This window comes from Carya illinoinensis, chromosome 7 (assembly GCF_018687715.1).
Source record: "Carya illinoinensis cultivar Pawnee chromosome 7, C.illinoinensisPawnee_v1, whole genome shotgun sequence".
In the NCBI taxonomy this organism is placed as follows: Eukaryota; Viridiplantae; Streptophyta; class Magnoliopsida; order Fagales; family Juglandaceae; genus Carya; species Carya illinoinensis.
The window spans coordinates 6,633,814-6,654,431 of NC_056758.1; the positions used below are offsets into that span (position 1 = coordinate 6,633,814).

At 34.0% G+C, this 20,618-nt stretch overlaps 2 protein-coding genes across 5 annotated transcripts; both read right to left on the reverse strand.

The window, feature by feature from the left end:
* Nucleotides 1–245: 245 nt before the first annotated feature.
* Nucleotides 246–8,531, reverse strand: LOC122316463 (nucleobase-ascorbate transporter 11-like). 4 transcript variants are annotated; one of them, XM_043132991.1, is made up of 11 exons: nt 7,568–8,530; nt 6,993–7,090; nt 6,731–6,901; nt 5,880–5,980; nt 4,978–5,113; nt 4,743–4,793; nt 2,980–3,060; nt 2,651–2,839; nt 1,933–2,167; nt 1,338–1,618; nt 246–725 (listed from the first exon to the last, which is right to left on the reverse strand). In XM_043132991.1, exons 1-11 carry the CDS (start codon nt 8,229–8,231, stop codon nt 504–506), a joined length of 2,229 nt encoding a protein of 742 aa, XP_042988925.1. In that variant the 5' UTR covers nt 8,232–8,530; the 3' UTR covers nt 246–503. The 4 variants fall into 4 exon arrangements, with proteins under 4 accessions (XP_042988925.1, XP_042988923.1, XP_042988926.1 ...); XM_043132989.1 differs by having other exon boundaries at nt 2,552–2,839; nt 7,568–8,528; XM_043132992.1 differs by lacking the exon at nt 6,731–6,901 and having other exon boundaries at nt 2,552–2,839; nt 7,568–8,531.
* A 3,589-nt stretch (nt 8,532–12,120) lies between these two features.
* LOC122317551 (protein SKIP34) lies at nt 12,121–13,930 on the reverse strand. Its single transcript, XM_043134685.1, has 2 exons — nt 13,504–13,930; nt 12,121–12,563 (listed from the first exon to the last, which is right to left on the reverse strand). Exon 1 carries the CDS (start codon nt 13,812–13,814, stop codon nt 13,521–13,523), a length of 294 nt encoding a protein of 97 aa, XP_042990619.1. The 5' UTR covers nt 13,815–13,930; the 3' UTR covers nt 12,121–12,563; nt 13,504–13,520.
* Nucleotides 13,931–20,618: the final 6,688 nt, after the last annotated feature.

The window sequence follows — 20,618 nt, forward strand, 5'->3', positions numbered from 1 at the left end:
ATCAAAAAAAAAAAAAAAAGGATCCATCCTATTTTCTTGGTTCTAGCTTGTGCTATACTTTTGCTTGTTTGAAAAAAAGTCTCGTCTCGTCTCGTCTCGTCTCATCTCTAAACATAATTCAAATACAAATATTTTTAAATTAATCATTACAATTTTCCTAAACTTTCAAACAAAAAATAAAAAACAATTCAACTTTTTCATATATCAAAACAAAAATAATATTATAAAACTATATTCTAACAAGATTTTAACTTTATAATATTTTTTATTCAACTTTTTCTCCTTCCTTTCCCAAAATCCAAAAAATAATCAACTTAAACTATATCACTACTGTTCATAAACTATCTTATTACTATTCACAAAATTCTCATCTCATCTCATCTCACTTTCCAAACCTGCCCTTATCACTGCTTCACCAACCCAAAGAAAAATCTAGTAAGGTCTACAGGCAGAGAGCAATTTCCTACTAGTTGACTGTTGCTAAGGTTATTGGATGCCAATCATCACACTCCCAAACATCTTGCCCAGTAAAAGCACCTGGCAACTTTTCTTGGAAGAGCATAGTCTGAGAGAAGTGATGGGTCGTTTGCAATTTCTTCAGCCCTTGACCATATGTATACCCCCCTTTCTTGCCGGCTCCCTGGGACAGTGTTGTCCAGTACAAATGCCACAAGAAGCGTCACCACCATGTTCAACGACAAAATTGCATTTAATGCAAAATCGAGCTGAAACATAACCAATGAGGAACATGACAGATCAGCTCTTATTTCTTGCAGGGAAAGACGAAAAATGATATTCTTAGATAAAATAAACGATTGCCTGAAGAAAAGAGTCTTTACATTCATGCATGGTAAAAAGTCCTTAAAAATGAGATGTTCTCTTTGGAGCTAAAAGTCTCAAGATCAATCATTAGAATAACCTTTTTTTGGTAATTCCTGATGCCAGATCCTTAATCAATATCAAGCCAGCATGGAAGTTTCTCATATGAATGGTATACTTGATGTTTTTGATTGGTAAACAAAAGTTTATGAATCATAAATCGACAAAGGCCCAAGTATACAGGACATATACAAGAGTCATGCCATTTATATACTTGATGTTAGTCCTTTGAAACTCGTGAACTTATTTATTTTAAGTAACTCTAGAAATTGAAAGATAGCTTTCATTCCGATCATCACTCTCGGGAGAGTTCTACTGATAAAAAAAATAAAAACTTAAAAATCACTCTTGAGAGATTTCTCTCTCATTTTCTATGTGAAGGATTAGCTGACTCGATTGGCTACACTCAAAATACAAAAGCAAACTCCATTAAAAGCAAAAAAGAAAGAGCCACTTACTTGTTCACTGCCGGTGTGGACTGGTCCACTTGAAGCTGCCATATAAGGAACAAAATAACTTGGCAGTATCAAGCTGGATTCAGGTTGATACTGTTGGAAATAGGCCGGAATGGATAACCCAAGGAACAATGCAACACCAACTATGGTAATGTTTCTAAAACTTGCTGTTTGGCTATACTGCAAAGTGGATAGACCCAATGCCACAATAAGGGCCCACATGAAGCAAAGTACAGAAGCAGCCAATGCCTGTGGTATAGAGGCAAGAATTGCACCCACTTTTCCTATCAAATACAAGTGAGGAAATAAAAACAATCAACCTATATTAAAACTAAAAAAGAAATTAACCACCTAGGCGTGATAATAAACAAGCTACATTTGTCAACAGAAAGGAGGCTTAAAATATTGAATCCAATCTGCAGATGAAAACTCATATTTTATCTCAGGTATCAAACCTGACAGATTGGCTTGGATGTGTTCTGGTCTCTCTTGATTCAGGTATCAACCACATACCCATATTACATATCATGCCAATCTGTAGGCCTCATGAAGATACACCTGTTGAAGGATTTCAGCCTCAATCATTAATTTGGCTTACCTACGAATGAGAAGAGGATCAAGAAAACTGCACCAACTTCGACTGCCCTTCGACTTGCCACCTTTGTTATGTCAATGGTATGGACATTTTCTGTCAAGGTTGTTGATCCAGTTCCAGTACCCCAAAGTCCAGCCAATATACTGCAGAAGCCCTCCATTGCAATTCCTCTACTCACAATTCCTGGAGATGGAGGCTTGGAAATAACCCGCACAGAAGCAGAGTGATATGTTCCTACCTGGTTTGGTTGTTAAACCATTTGTATCAGTGCCACACTCATAATTCTATCTCTGTTTATTTAGTGCTCTTATGTGGAGGACAAAAAAAAAAAAACACTAAATTATTTAAACATAAGAACTGGTACTTCTCATGTTATTCCACTTCCTTCTATAAATGAAGTCATGAAAGTTTCATGACTGCAGGAAGTCATGCCAAAGTAGGCACTTGCAAATTCCCCCTAAAAGAGAGGGCTTAGAATTCAAAAAGTAGCACAATTCTCAGCTGGGATTGTTAGGATTGCAAAAAATATGCTGTTCTCCCATCAACCCCCAAAAGATATAAACAAGACATTTTCCTTTTATTTTTATTTTTTTCCAGTGCATTGGTATTACAAGCAACTAACCGAATCCACCGACGCAACAAGTGACACTATGATCATGATCATGGAAGTCCTTAAATGGAAGATGGGAATACCCCACTGCAAAGGGTAGGGGATTCTAACCCACGCAGCAGCTCTCCATGCATTTGAAACATCAGTTCTGCAATGCTTCATGGTGTATGCATGCTTTCTACATGCATCAATTAAGATGTTGGAACTGGGTATGTCAGGACTGCAGCCTTTGTAATTGTATGCTCCTCCTGCTGTCAAAAAGAATGCATATGTCCATATAATCATAATGCTCAATGGAACCTGCAAAGTTTTTAGATATTTCAGTAAGATTAATAAAGCAATACTTGTAATCACAAAACACATTTGTAGTACCAACAACAAAAAGGAAATAAATAAGTTTTAGGCTGCTTTATAAACATGGGCTGGATGGGTTTCCGTACTGTATTTAAAATTGTCCCCATAATGTGGTCCCACAAATCTTCAGGTAGAATGTGTTGTGCCGATGGAAGCTCTAATACCAACTTGTAGGGATAAATTTAGATTTTTGGATCAGAAACATAGAGCTGAAGAATAAAATAAAGCAATCACAAAGGATATTAAGAGTTTAATGGTTCAGATTGAAAGATTAAATCCACAGGCGGAGAAAATTAAGAGAAACCTACTAACATAAAAAGGAATACAAAAGATGGTGAGAAACATTCAAACCCTAAACCCTAAAATACTTTCTTTTTCCCTTAATTTTGGGGTAAGTAAGATCCTCACATTCTCACAAAAAATATTTTATAAAAATATTTCTTTTTCTTTAATTCTCTTGGTGTAGCTAAACCATAAGAATTTACCATCTTGGCCTAAAGCCCTACTTGGAGCTTGCACCAAAGCCATCAAATCTATAGAAACAATCCTTATATATAGGCTCTAAATTTCAATTGCCGTTGGGCAAGGTAAACGAAATTCAACGCTTCAATTCCTATTCCTTTCATGTTAAGGAAACCGGAAAAAAAAAAAAAAAGAAAAAAAAAAGAAAAAGAAAATAGCGCTCCAATCCTTTCTAAGTCTTTGTTTGGCTCAAAGATATCCCATTATTTTATAGATCACTATGCCAGATTGGACTTAACATTTGACACTTCCCAGCTTACATGTAGCAAGCGTGCTAACCAAACATATAAAAGTTCGCTTCAGATATAAGGTGATTGCATGAAGTGCTAGGTATCATCTCAGTTGAATTGACGCATCAGCTCGAAGTTCTATAAGGAAGGTGAGGCTGATGGTGAGAAAGAATGAATTTTTAATATAGATAGATTGATGTAGCAGGATTTGTGTCTGCACCCAAAAGTGTGAGTTCCATTGATAAGCTGGGCAAGGTTGAAACAAGAACCATTTCAGACTTCCATTAATAATTAAGGTAAAACATAGCATCTGATGAAATGATAATCAATAATGTGGAGTGGATTATTAACCATCCAGAACCAAGATTATGCAGAATCAATAAAGAAATCCATGTTAAATGCACCTAAGTTAATGGCATTCAATAATTAGAAACAGAAGTGCTACAGATACAAAAAGATTATATAAAAGCAAACATACAAAGTGACGTGGTTTGATGTGATCCGTTAGATCTATTTTATCATAAAAGTAACTTCAAAATTTGATGTACCACTTGAAGCCATGTTAACTTGTAGGTTTACTTTTGTATAATCATTTGTGGCCAAGTATTTCTCAATTAGAAAAGGAAATTCCAAAAGATTGGTTAACATAGATTTCAACATTTGGACTAGTCAAGGTTATATTCAACATTAGAAAAGAAAGTCTAAGTCGCCTATATTCCAAAAGGACTGGTCAAGGTTACATTTGGAGCTTCTTTGACTCATTATAAACTGCAAGAATTTCTCCCTACCAGGAAATGTGGATCCCATTCATTACTCTGCTATGCTCAATATGGGTGTTACACAATGGCTTTTAGCCAAAGATTGGATTCTCTTTCTGTAGGGGACCATGGTATAGATCTAAGTTACAATCCTATAATAAAGATCCAATTCAACAGAAAAGGAAAGGAAAAATGACAATTTTTGTTTGATTGATCTTATCCGTAGCATTTACAAACTTGGTATATTCCATGGTACGTGTAAAAACATGGTACACTAATATACAAACCCCAAATATGTTCTCCCAGTATGCCATGATATGATGAAAGGTAAGAACATACCGCATAAATTCGAAATACACGATGCCCAAAGATGGATATTCCACGAAGGTACTAAAAAACAACAAAAATGAAACAGTGAGTGGCATGATCACTTTGCAAAAGCATTTAAATGACTTGAGAAGAAATAAAAGATCATATCAAGAACAGATGTATGTATAGAACTACAAAATATACAGGCCTACATAGAAATGAACAATCTAAACCAATTAAATTAATCAGCTCAAAAATCACATACCAGGGTAAATATAAGAAGCAAGAGTATCTGTGGAATGCTGATTTCCACACAACTACCAGCTTCTGGAAACCCATAACTAAAAAATGCTAGACCTACCGCGGCAACAGTTGGTGCCACCACAACTGGGTTAATAAACCTGCAAAATGTCCTAATTTACATGAGCACACATTGGCAAAGTCCAAAATGCAGTGATACTTGATCTGGTAGTCCTTGAGGACACATTTAAAAAAAATAAAGGATTCTAGACTATAATCTTGAAAAAATACCAATTCACCCAATAAAGTGAATATAGCAGAAAATATATAATGAATAATCTGGGAAATTTCCTCCTCATCAGATTTTCTATTTGCTGCAACCACAAGGCATCACATGAATATGGACAGACTGAGATATCTGTCCCTGTGAAAAGAAAGTTAAACATGCTAGAACCTACATCCTAAGTAGTGCTCTATTACGTTGTCATTATTATTTATTAGTTTTGAAATATGTCACACTGCCACATTTGGAGTAGAAGAAAGGAAACTTTTTTACGATTCGTAACCTCACCAAGGTAGGACCCTTAGCCTTAGGACCTACCTCTATGGAGTAAACCCCAAATACATGATCCCATTCACCAGAATCATGTATTAGGTAATTCAGGATCTTCTAACATGGAATTGAACCTAGAAAGTCTACAACTCATTCCAAGCACACTTTTTATCTACTAGGCTGCCACCCCAAAAGGTTAGAAGAAGAGATACTCGAAATAAATAGCATCAAGACAGAAGTCGGGAGTGGCAGAACTAATGCAGCCGAGAAAGTAGATTAATTTCTTACTGGGATTTTTTTAAACTTCTTGTTAAAGAAGCATCGAAGATTGGGACAAGCATAAGCAAGATATTACAACCAGCCCATTGGTTTACCTTAAAAAAAGGGACATCAAGCCACTGTATCCCAAAATGCTCTGAAATATTGAACCAACGATTATTGCTCCTTGCAGTTCCCTCATTATGTGCCTGAATTTCTGCAATACATAAGGCCATGTTTGGATAGCACACTTTTCCAAAACTTTTTGAAAAGTTTTATCAACCTCAAACCGAACATCTTTCAATCTAAAAAAAAAATTACTATTATAAGCTTTCATCTAAGTAGTTGCCAAGATTTCAGTAAAATGAAAAAAAAAAAAACTTTGCAAAAACCAGAACAAAAGATACCCTAAAAAAATTATATCCAAACAAATTTTCAAATCTACCCATCCACTTTTACAAATCCAAATATAAAAAGATATTTTCAAATTTTCCATTTTTTTTTTTTATACGTGTAAATTTTCCTATCTACTTTAACAAAACCCAATAAAAACCACATCTCAAAATTTTTCAAAAAACCTCTCAAATATTCTCAAATTTTCATTAAACAAACACGCTTGTAATATATTGAAACTAAGGGACGAGTTGAAATCCAAATGAAAAACAAAGAGACATCCATTCAACTGATTCTTTGGACATGCAAGAAGGGGCTCACTGCTAGAAACTCATCACTGGATATACAAAAATGATTCAGAATATAAATCATTGCAGTGATGCTAGTCATTCTCATTCAATCGGAAAACTTTCATCCTCAAGAGTGCCCTAGAAATTTTGAAGAACTAAAATTTTCGGCAAGTAAATGTCTTATAACTGCAAAACTTCGAATTCAGCATCTAAGGTATTCCTTGGGAAGCTATAAAAGCTTAAAGCTAATTGAATGAAACACTTCTGAATTCTTACGAACATACGTGTTCAGTAAGATCACGATACTCTCGAGCATTCATGATTACTAATGCTGGTGCCAGATATACATACGAGCTCCCTTGAACTAAAGGAAGTCGTGTGCCAAAGTAGGAGTGCAGTATTGTCGTGACGCCAGAAACCAGCAGCATTGTTGAAATCACAGTAGCGGTATCCTTCTGCCATGATTTATTTAGAAGTAAATGAAAAAACACGTACTATCACCTTATTAAATTGGACTAGAGATTAAAGGAACTATAGGATGCTTACATCTGTTCCACCCATGGCTGGTACAATTATCGAGGGGATGAATATTAGTGAACCAGCCAAAGATAGATAGTGCTGCAGGCCATAATATATCAACGGTACTGCAGTTAAACAACCAAGGATCAGGAAATGGTACTAAATTCTAGCAAGTAGCACCAACAGGATTCCAAGAAGCCCAATTCAAATCTTCCTAAGATTTCAAATGGGAAATAACAGTTCAGAGAGAGAGAGAACATTAATCACTCTGAAAGACTGAAAGAGCAATTACAATTTTTTGCTTTCTCTGAACTACATGGTAAAAGCTTGAGCTAAAATTGTCCTACGATTGCACACGTAGCTTGCTCTTAACACATTCAGTTCTGGCTCCAATAAGTTGTAATCAGGATTAATATCCCAACAAAATGTCGGTAAGAAATCAATTTTTTAACTACTGCCTCGTTGCTTTATCGTATAAATGATCAAATGTATGCCTTACTCCAAAACTTCCTCACAATTTACATACAACCATTTCAACCAAAACAGTAAATGCAGCTCCATATACCAAAAAGGAAAACACACATCAAGAAAAAAAAACTAACCAAAACCAGGATTTTCTCTGAGCCCACATTTCATTCCGGACGGCCTGTGCCACCCACCTGGAGCAGGTTCTTCACCATAAGGAAAATCGAGTTTCGCATCTCTTTCAGCTAGATTATCGTCTTTCTTTGGCTCAACCGCTGGGGCAACAACTGGGACTTCGTTTCTGTTGCCATTTCCATTCGCATTCGCATTTCCATTCACATTCCCATTCCCATTACGGTACACACTTCCATTCGAACCAACTTTCCTCTCATCGACTTTAGCCTCAACCCCAGTCCTCCTACTCTGATCTTCACCCCTCCCTGTTCCATCCCTCTCATTTTTCACCACCGGTTCGATTTCAATCCCCCGGTTGGGCTTTGTCCGGCCCAGAACCGGGTCGATCTCTATTTTCGGCGAAGACCCGCCGTTTATAGAATCAAGGCCCTTCTCCAAATCAAACAAAGCACTATCATTCTTCTGACTGGCACTTGCCTGAGTCCCTCCAGAGTAATCAGAGACAAAGCCGGTCCTCTTGGCCCAAGATCTCAGTTCGTTCGGGTTGTGATCGATTCTTGGCATAAACGGCTCGATCTTTTGAAGCATAGAACTAAGTCTGGTGGCACCACCATCCTTCACTCTCTCAGCCTTAACTCGGGATTTTGAAGTCGACCCAGTTTCCATTGGAGCTTTTCCAGGAATGGGAACCAGCTTTCCAAGAAAATCAGCCAGAGGAGCGAAGAAATAAACCAGCTTCGTCCCTTACAAGAGGGGGGAGAGAGAGAGAGAGAGAGAGAGAGAGTAGAAGCGAAGCAAAAGAGTGGGTATTAGATAGAAAAGGTGTCAATGAGAGAGGAGCATCATTGCATTATTTGATTTCGCAAAATGTTAATGGCGACTGGTGAATGAGGGAAAGTTAGCTTTCTGAAGTATCCTTTAACTCCTTTCTGATCTTCCCATCTCATTACCGCTCGCCAGTTGCTATCGGTTGGAACTTTCAGACGCTGTCAAATTACCGTAAATGTCCCCAGTTCTTGGCCGTTGAAGATTTAAAAGATAAATAAATAAAAACGTATCCTCTCATCTTATTTTATTTTTTTATTATAATTTTTTTATTTTTATATAAATTATAATAAATAATTTAATTTTTTTAAACTCACCATTAAGAGTCATAACTGCCATTTTATTTTGACTTATTTAAATTCATAATTACAAAAATATTTTTTAATAATATTATAATTTTTTTAAAAAGTATTAAAAAATGTTAAATATATATATAACACTTTTATTTTTTATTTAAAATCGTCTCATTTTAATATCTAGACCGCACCTAACTCTCTCCACTTTCCTTTAAAAATCTCTTTAACTTTATTTACTTTCAACTCTTTTGATGAGTGGAAGTATCAAAGTGTTTCTTCCATTTGAAGTTTGAACCTCGTCTCGGATGATATGAGTGTGAACATGGAAAAAGGGAAGAATCAAAAAGGAATATCATCGATTTTTCTTTTTTCTTTGTTCTTTTTACTTTTGATTTTTTGGGTGGACGTGTGTCGGGGGAAGGTGGTTTGTTTTATTAGCACTGGTTATGATAATAATGCTTGTGGAAAAATATAATCAATGGGTCCCATTAGGAAAAAATAGATGGGATAGTTTGGCTTAAAACAGCCCTGGGGAATGACATTAATAGAAGAATTAGCTCGTGGCTCCATGCAAAATTATTTTGGTCGTGGACTGACGATGGAAGAAAGAAATGATTGGCTCGTCGGTTGGTTAGTTTTCCTTGCTTCTGCAGGAGTGTACTATATCCTATTATCAAGATGTAACAGATAATTTTACTACTTACACGTGGTTGTCTAATTATTATTAAATTTAAAAGACAGAATCATGCGGAGGAGCCGGCCCTAGTATAGAGAGTTACTTCTTATTCCCTTTAGAAACTACCAAGAAACTTCCACCAAATCAAATCAAATCAAATCTGCTGGCTCCTCCTTTCTTCATCCCTCTTCCATCTCTTCTTTCTAGTTTTTCTTCTTTATTTTTCCTTTTTTTTGTTGTTTTTTCAAGCTAAGTATTGTGAAAAATTGATATGTTACTTTTCGGCATCCAACGACCACCACGCATCCTACTATAAGTTTCTCAAGACGTCAACCCTTCAAATTGGCAAATAATTTCACAGAACAAAGGGTACAAAGTGGGTGCATGAAATCTACTTACCATCGCTAAAGGTACTCTTCTGCCGCTATGTACGATTTTTCTAGATCCAGAACTATCGGTTATTTCAGACCTTACTAACCACCATACTTTCAAGGTGGCCGACGAGTCACCACAATTACTTTATTTGTAATTTTTTTTCCAAAATTAAAAATATAAATCTATATCTTTTCAAGATGTAATTCATTTTTTCTCATGTATTTTTAATTTATGTTATATCTTTGCTTTAGAAAAATAAAAACAAACAAAAACAAAATCTCTTAGACTTTTATCCATAGAGTGTGTCATCTACTCCGTCTTAGACAGAGTATAAAATTTATTAACTTTATCTTGAATAGAATTGTGCTATCTCTCAGACCGTGGTCTTTTGAGATTTGCAGCATAGACTGACCATGTCAGTCACATTTGTGTACAGATGAACTATTAATGTTGTAATTGACTTGTAATATATGTTTCAGGTCAAAGTTGTAATGTCCGTTATTAATGAATGCAATATGTTTTATATTAAAAAAATATTATTAAATTTGAAATTTATTACAATTATATAAAAATAATTAAAATAAAAATTGTTAGTTATAAAACTTTAAAAAATTTCAATTATTAAGCTCGTGTACAAGAGCAGAGAACACATAATAAAATAGTTACGTAACATAATTTAATTTGAAAGATATATTTTAAAATATAAATCTTGCAGATCAAATCTTATAATTTTAATAATATAGATGTTACGCTCTATTAATCGACTTGAAAATATAATTAACTCATAAAACTAATCTTAAGTCAATAAACAGCCCATGAACATAACCCAAAGAGAAGTCGGGATCTAGAAACTACGACTAGGAATGAAGTAACCGAGTGAGGAACGTTATGGCAAAGGAACAAAGGCCATTGACCGCAAGGCTGGGAGTACAAACGACCTAGTTTGGAACTTAAGCTGAGCATAGCAAGGGGTAAAAAAGGGGTTAAAGGGCAATGGAGGTCCATTAAGAAAGTTTAAGAGCAATCAGCAACAAATATGACGCGATTGGAAGCCATCAACAAGTAAAAGCAAAAGCAATTAACACGAATGAACCCAAATAAGATCAACTGAACCCCTACACGTCTCATTATATGCGCAGATAGTATTTGATGACATGAAAAATTACAAACACAAAGACACATTTGCATTATAGTTCTAAGTTCATCCTATAAACTTGAGCCTCGAAGACTTCTTGCATCACTTGATGCCTCTTCTAAAGTGAATATTTTGGTTGACAGGTAACTCTTTCAACACAAGCATTTTTTTTTTTTTAGTTTATGTCAGTCGTTATAATTTTTCTCTATATTGAGATCACAATAATAAAAAGTTAAAGATTCAAAATACAAAATGATTTTATGTGCTAACCGATGTAACTTTACATGTCACAATGTGTTTAACGTGTCAATAAACAGTAATATTCAATAAACATTACGACTCAATTCATCTCATCTTATCTCATTATTATAACTTTAACAAATTACCACATAAAATTCAATAAACAATTCAACTTTTTTAAATTATAAAACAATAATAATATTAAATAGTAATATTCTAACAATATTTTATTCAACTTTCAATTTTCATCTCAACTCACTATCCAAACCTAACTCATGTTTTAGGAGGCTGGCAAGTCACAAGGCTTACTAGACGTTGATTTGGCGATCCATGGGGCGATGATAGTGAATCTCTTGCAAGTGATTCGAAGCGCCTTTGTTTTGACAGATTTCATACCTGCGTGGACTGGGCTTAGGGACTTCCCATTCCTAGGGACTTAAAACACATAGAAGCACAGTACTCACGCTGCTTGGTAGTGTGAGTCTAACACTGTTATAAAAGCTTTGAATTTTAATATCACCTCCAGTTTTAGCCAATCCTGTAATAACTCAAACACGGTACCCAGAATACAATCCCTGATTATAGTGACGCCATCTCTATTTTTAAGAAATAAAATCAATGCATTGAGACCAACTTCAGAATCAGTAAAGGCCTGCTATTAGCATATTATAACCTTCAATAATAGGCTAAAACTTGATTGACAGGGTTAAACATAATGGAAGCTTAAAATTCTACATTTTTAACTACTTCAAATGAATCCCAGGATCAAATATAATGATCACTCTTTTCTAATCTCCTCAATAAAAAATGAAATATCACAGTATCACACTGTAACACTCATGAGAAAATAAGAAACTTCCAAAGATTTTTTTTCTAAAAGAAAAGAAAAAAGAACTCATAACTGAGTGTCTGGTATGTTTTTGGATAATGGTCATTTGCTACCCTATTTCTATCTTCACTAACTATCAAAGTCATTTCATTGAGTTTATGTTCACAATGGACAGAGACTACCAACAGAAATCTCAATAAATTAGAGGATCCCAATTGTGCCAGCATCATCGACCACCTATTCTTTAGGAGATGCCCCACGTTTGAACTTTATGTGAACATTTAATAATTCTACATACCATTACTTCAAACTTAGTCCCACGGTTCAGCGTACTCCAGCCATGTTAGTTTTCAATCACATCTAGAGATGGAAAACATCCAGTGACGAGGTATTCCAGTTGCATAATTACAAATGTTTATAGAATGAAATCTTCATTTCCTCAAGCCAGATTAAGAAATTTTCCATCGAAACACATGTTTGAGAAGCATAACCTGGATTTCTTTCCAACATTATAACATGGAGAGGCTTTCCAACATCAACTATCTCCAGCCAATTCCTATCTTACACAACACCACAACACCTAATGAGCAAGCACCTCACAGTTTCAAGAAGTTTGAAGTATCTGCAAATAAATTACAAACCTTTACATTACTTTTTTGTATAAAAAAAATTTTACTAATACTAAGAAAAAGGGTTAGCCCAAGTACACAGATGGTACATAAGAGAAACACTTATTTAGGAGTTAGAGATAGATACAAGGAAATTGTGAAAACTAACACCATTGAACAAACCTTTACATTACTAACATCCCTCTTCCATATTTGGGATTACAAAAAAGCTTCAAACTTCAATATCGAGATCAGTGAAGATATCTGGCATAAGTAATTTAAACCAATGGTACAGGTTGCACTTATACATATTTTTGTTTTTAGCTCCACCGACATTGTAATCATATACAACGAAACCCATCAATGAAGATGAATGCATTTCAAACACTTAGACACTCTATAACATCCAGTGTATGCATCCAATCTTATCTTCAAGCGAAATAACTGAATTGTGGAAATGAACAACTACGACCCTTCCCCTTCCCCCCCCCCCCCCCCCCAAAACCACCATCAACCCCCCCCCCCCTCTCTCTCTAAATTAACTATTATTAAAACTATAATTGCGATACACCTTAGTTGATCAAATAGACAGCAGCTTATAATAAAATGCAAACAAGTCACTCATGCGTATGAGTAATGCGTAATAACGAATAATTCCCAAAGTACTCAATCTACTAAATCCTCATACTTAATTAGACCATATGAGGTTGATCAAGCATTCAAGCCCAACCAAGAATTTGCATTATAGGGGTGTCAAATTTGCTCAGTTCCCAGGAATTCCAAGCTTAATTCAACTCCCAAGTTTCACCAGAATCAGCATCCAAACATAAAAACCAAAGTTCCAAAATCTACATACCAGTGGTATTAAATTTATATATAACAATGAAACACAGACATACAACAACCAAAAAAAAGCATCAAATCAAAAGGAAAAAACGAATCTGGCAGAATCACCGAGTGGGAAGAGGTTTCTATTTATGGGGCGGAGGGGTGAAGAGGAGGGCGACGTGTTGTTGTTGCTCGCGGAAGCGTCGTTTGAGGTAGGTCTCAAGGATCTCCATGACGGAGACAAAGCGCTTCATCTCCTCGAGGCGGCGGCTGAGCTCGGCTTCGCGAGCCCTGGCGCGGGCAAGCCGAGCCTCGGTCTCGGCCAGCCGGCCCCGCAGTGTGTCCACCACCACGACGTTGTCGGGGGTTGGCAGCCCGGCGGGTGGCGACTGGGTTAAGCTGTCCCTGGAGAAGGGTCGCTGCTGGCCGTAACACATCGTGACAACGACGACCACGTGATCAGGATGATCGAGAAAATAAATGCGTCGCGGGGAGAGAGATAGAGAGAGTTATTTCTTGGCTTGTGTTCTCAGGTATTAATGGCTGACAAAACGTAAACAATAGGCGATGAAAATTAATCTGAACCGTAGATATACGGCCTACTCTTCTCAGCCCCACTCTTTTAGATATAAATTTTTAAAAATTATTTTTTACTTACTCTTTTATATATTTTATTAATATAATTAATTATATTATTTTTTAATATAAAATAATTATTTTAACCGATCACTTCAATTTAATACATAAGAAATACACAAAAATAATTATAAAAAACATAACTCTTAAATTTTATACTAGAAAATTTACGTTGTAACTTAATATAATATATAGCATATATTTCTTACTAAAAATTATTTACAATTTGATGGTTCAAGTTAAATTATGTTAGTATGTAATTTTTTTATTTATAGAATTTGTGTGTAAATTAAGCATTTTTCTTAATTATATTATATCAACAATACTTCTAGGTTTGGATGGTGATATGAAATTTTTTTATTTTAGATAAAAATTAAAAATTAAATAAAATATTATTTTTTTCATATTATTATTATTTTAAAATTTAAAAAAATTGTAATAATAAAATAAGAATTTTATATCTCATATTAACTACCAAATCTATAATGTTGGAGATTTTTAATGATTTAAAATAATTGTCATTTTATTTTAAACAGCGATATTCTTTTTCAAACCCCTCTATCGGAAAATTTCTTACAATCTCCATGAAGGATGAGAGGAGCTTCTTAAGGCCTATGGCTGCACCGCTGACTCCTTGCTCACCTCTTTACTCTTCTCTTTTAAGACTTATTTGAATATAGAAATAGTTTTATTTCATCTCATTTTATTATTATAATTTTAATAAATTTTTATATAAAATATTATAAATAATTCAACTTTTTAAAAATTTAAAATAATAATATTATTAAAAATAATATTTTAATAATATTTTATTCAATTTTTAATTTTTATTTAAATTATTTCATCTTATTTTACTATCTAAACTCTACCTTATTCTCTCACAACAACCTTATGCCATTTTCTTTTAAGTTTCTTTTTTCTTCCATCTCTCGTCTTTTGGATGGTTGATAATCCCACCCATAAAACTCCAACATGCAACGCGCACCTTACCTCCATCTTTACCAATGGTTGATCCTTCACGATCCATAACCAATGCACCATCCCAAGTCACACGTGTGTTACACACCCTGTCGAAGTCATGCATGTAAACCATGTGTCATCACGTCACCACCATGCCAAAGCTCCCATAGCCAAGGACGAGGAAAATGAGTTGTTCCTGTTGTGAATTGTTGAAAAAAGAGAGATTCAAAGATAGAGAGAAAGCTCAAAGAGGTTGAGAGAGGTACTCTTATTGATTGTATGTATTCTGAACTTAGAAATACCTATATTTATATTGGTACAAAAGTCTTAATTGAATATTACGACTTGGTCAATTACGACGGCTGAATGTGGTCATACAATACAAGATAGTTTATAACACTTTCCCTTTAGATAACCATATTTAAAGAATATGCCTCGTTAAAACCTTGTCAAGGAAAAGCCATGTGTGAAAAAAAAACAATGGCGAAGGAAACAGAGTACAGTATTCATGTGTACCATCAAGTGCTTTATGATTGCCTCATTAAAACCTTACAAAGGAAAACCCAGTGGAATAAAATCTTAACGAAGGAAAAAGAGTACAATCAGTACAAGTCTTCAAGACATTACTTCCTCTGAAAAATGCATGATAATATGTCTTCAAGTCCCCGCATTCCAATGTTCTGCACAATCTTCTTAAATGTTGTAGTTGGTAATGGTTAACATCAATTTCACATTTCTCTTCATGAATTGTAATGATCTCCTTATGTGGATATGAAAGATAACCCGTATCTGTATATCCAACTAATTGTGGACTTGATCCATGTTGATAAAATAATCACATATTCAAGGCTTCAATTGCACTGAGATAAGGTACTTCAGGACCAAGAATTTTTCAATCGTCTTTACAAGGACGAAATGGATCTTTCTGCTCATCAAATTATCGAGTAACTATTGGAGTACTCAGGGGATAAGTTTTGTCTATATAAAAGTACTTCAAGATTTTATAGTGAAATTCACCATATTGATTCAAGATCATTTTAACATTGAATTCACTACTCTTCTGGAGTTGTGCTCTTCTGGAGTTCTTGTAAATAACACAGTCAGTGAAGAATTCATCAATATTAAACTGCTAACCTCATTTTTCAACAAAAACGGTGGCCAGCTTTTTAAATCAGACAAGCATCGCATGCTTTTTCAACTCTTGTATAGCTGTTAGGCGCCACAGAGCTATGATAATACATCTCTTGTCTCTTGTCTCTTACTTCACGAAAGATGCTGTGAAATAATAAAGATGCTTTATCATAATTTTTTCTATAAAAGAGATATTCAGATCATCTTCATTCGCATCTTATTTTCTTCACTTTTTTGTAATCATACTACATTATTACTTTGCAATCTCCTTTTGCAATCTTATTCTGCAATGGCTCAACAATCTTCTCATGGCCAATATATAAGGTATTCTGAATCTCGTTCATCAGCTGTTCCTGCTTCTACCACAGGTGCAATAATGCAATATAATAATGATCTGACTAATAAGTCAAATAATGAAGCTATCTATGAGCTTGTGAGTCTCGGTACCTGATACTCATCATCCATTATCGCATTTTCTCGGCGACTACAATCTAAAACTTGTGGAGTTGACAAACTCCACGAGAATATTGCTATCCTTCAGTGATTTCTTATAGAGCCCAACATGAAGATAGGAGCAATAAAATAAGAGAATAGGAATTTAAAATCCTTACTTAAATCTTATTTTCGATTGTCCACTCCTTTAGATAAGGATGTCATGCAGATTCTTGAAAAACAAGAGCGTTTGAAGAACAAGAGCATTTGAAGAAAAAGGCAAAGTGCATCAAATTTTTGTAATTTTTGTTTCAAGATAATAAAATAATATTTTACAAATATTCATATTTGTATTTCTATTTTCTGGTAGATGATCTGTGTGCTCATTTTTATTTCTTCTTTAATAATGGACACTTCTTATCAAACCCGTAATATGAATATGAAATATTAATTGTATTTAAAAGATGGTATTTCAGAACTAATAATATCATCCATCCTCCCCTTGAAGCCGCAAGGGTTTCAGATTTATATTTCAAATATGTGCAATTTTCATGAACTCTTCTGGAGTCTTAATGACATTTAAATCATATATATAAACTGCAATAATAGCTTGTTTCCGTTTGCGTTGGGATTGCTTTAGATCATATAAGGATTTTTAAAACTTGATCGAATACATATTTCTAGATGTATTCAGATTAGAAGTTTCAGGCATTTTCTATCCTTCAGGGATTTTCATATATATATATATATATATATCATGATCCAATGATCCATATAAATATGCAGTTAATCATGCATATCCAAACTCTCAGAAACTTTCAAGCTAATAAAAATTTCAATATGATTTCAACCACTTTAAAAGCATATCAATATTGTTTCTTTGATAAATTAACTTGTGATTTCTATATCATATTTTCAGATTAAAAGTTTCAGACATTTTATATAATGTATATAAATATCCACTGATATTGAATAAAAATCACCTTTTTAGGTGTTTGGACTTCAAGTCCATATTTATCATATTTTATTAGTGATATCAATTCTGCATGAATTATTTGTGAGAAACTGACTCGTGATTTATATATCACTTTTTTATTTCCTTTCTATAAATATCCACTGACGTTCAACAAGCATCACCTCTTTAGGTGTTTGGACTATATGTCCCGATGCATCATATTTTACTAGTGAATTAATTCTGCAGGAATTATTTCTTTCAAATTTGACCAATATTTTACGTCAGTATTTTTCGACGGTTCTTGATTCACTTTTTCCATTATTTCTGGTAATATCAATTGCCATCTTATATGGAAATACGTTGTCGACAACGATTTTATTTCTATCTATAATTTTTCTAAAATTCATGAAATGTATCGAGATCTCATTATTTTCAAGTACCTGTCCCTGTTCAATAGAAGACATTTTCATAAAAAACCTCTTCAGGAGACACTCTTCAGGAGATTTATACTCTTCAAGAGTTTATATAGGAGAATTTTATACAAAAAATTTAGATGGACTTTATTGCTTATTTTGTGAGTACGGCCTCTTCAGGAGCACCAATTTATTTGTGCTTTTCTCTTTTTGAGATGCTCTATCTTTTGTATCAATAAGTCTCACATACTTTTAGACATGTCTTATGTTTATTAGACTGCTAAATTGCTTAACTGTCCTACGGGGACTTCAATTCTCGTTGGGATTTTAGCAGTTAGAATATGAGATATTTTTATCTTATTGCATCTAAAATTTAATTATAATCTGAACTTCCAGTTCACTTATGATAATCAAGATAATATCGAATTATTTCATTTTATTTGCTTCTAGCAAATTTTTCTTTCCACTTCTGGCGGTATTTATAGTAAAAGAATGTTCTGGTTCTTTTATGGACGTCCATATGAAAATCATTCGACTTATCGTAATTCATTTTGGATGATCAAAATAATCATGAAAAGATACAAATATTTTAAATCATATCACTTTTGATGCATCATAATATTTGATTCAATAATTGTATAATATCATCTCAAAGAGAAAGCTGGTAGTTTTTTCAATACGAGCTTCTGGCCCGAATTTATAAAAGTATTATAAAAATATTCATTATCACGTCTAAACTCTTAGTTTCTGAGAATAAAATGCATCATTCTCTTTACTTCAGGGAATAAAATGATATAAATCTAATATTATTCACTTCAGGAAATGATGTGGAACTATTAGGACGTGACTAATGATTTCTTATCAAAAACTCATTATTTTGCTTAGCCACTAAAAGACTAGATATAATTTAGAAGATATTGTGAACTTTTACACTTAATATTGCTACTTCAGGAGCACATTCGATACTTTCATTTTAAACATATATTCTTTAGTGGCTTTTCTCTACACAATTTCAATTATGCAACTTCAGGTGCATTAATAATAATGAGTTTTGGTACACAATCCTTCGAGGATGTTCAATTTCTATTTCAATATGAAATTTAACATCAATAATTCATAACAAGTATAAAATAAATAAATAAAACTTGTATCTAATAGATTTCAGATAATATATTTAAAAACTTACTTGAAATAGAAGATTACTATCTTCAGTGTCATCTGAACCTTCGGACACTGTAAAAATTAATAAGATTGAAAAAGATCACAATGTTATGAAACTTATTGAAAAAGGAGAGAGTTTCAAGAGATTGAGAGAAAGCGAGAGAGGAGATTCTCTTATTGATCTGTATATCATATAACATCAATATACCCATATATATAGAGTTACAAAAGAGACTATACTTTTAACGACTAGTACTATGCGTTTGACGACTAGCTAACTATACTTTTGATGACTAGCACTATGCGTTTGACGGCTAGTTAAATGTGGTCATACAATTCAAAATGGTTTATAACACTTCCCCTTTGGATGACCATATTTAAAGAATATGCCTCGTTAAAACCTTGCCAAGGAAAAATCATGTGGGAAAAAATCAATGGCGAAGGAAAAATAGTACAATATTCATGTGAACCGTCAAGTGCTTTAAGATTGCCTCATTAAAACCTTGCAAAGGAAAACCTAGTGGGATAAAACTTTAGCGAAGGAAAAAGAGTACAATCAGTACAAGTCTTCAAGATATTACTTCCCCTGAAATGTGTATGATAACAGGTCTTCAAATCTCCGCATTCCCATGATCTGCACAATTTTCTTAAATGTTGCAATTGGTAATACTTTTGTGAATAAATCTGTCAGATTATCACTTGATCGTATCTGCTTGACGTTAATTTCACCCTTCTCCTTAAATTCATGAGTATAAAAGAATTTAGGTGAAATATGTTTGGTTCTATCACCTTTGATATATTCTCCTCTAATTTGAGTAATACAAGCAGCATTATCTTCGTATAAAGTTGTTGGACTATCATTAATTACTGGAAGACTACACTTTTCTTGAATATGTTGGATCATTAATCTTAGCCAAATGCATTCTCGACTTGCCTTATGAATTGCAATGATCTCTGAGTGATTTGAAGATGTAGCAGATAGATCTTCATGATATAGCAGAATTTCCATAAGTAAATACATATCCAGTTTGAGATCTACCTCTGTGTGGATCTGAAAGATAACCTGCATCTGCATATCAAACTAATTGTGGACTTGAACCATGTTGATAAAATAATTACAACTGGATCTTTCTACTCATCACTACTCTTATGGAGTTGTACTCTTCTGAAGTTCTTGTAAATAACACAGTTAGTGGAGAATTCATTAACATTAAACCGCTAACCTCATTTTTTAATAAAAACAGTGGCCAGCCTTTTAAGACTAGACAAGCACCGCGGATTTTCAACTTTTCTGTAGGTGTCATGCGTGCTGTCAGGCGCGGCAGAGCTATGAAGCTATATTTCGTCTCTTTTTCTCTTGTTTCATGAGAGATAAGTATCATAATTTTCTCTATAAAAGAGATATTCAGCTCATCTTCATTCGCATCTCATCTTCTTCACTTTTCTGTAATCATACTGCATTTTTATTCTGTAATCTCTTTCTGCAATGGCTCAGCAATCTTCTCAAGGTCAACATATGAGGTATTCTGCACCTCATTCATCAGCTGTTCCTG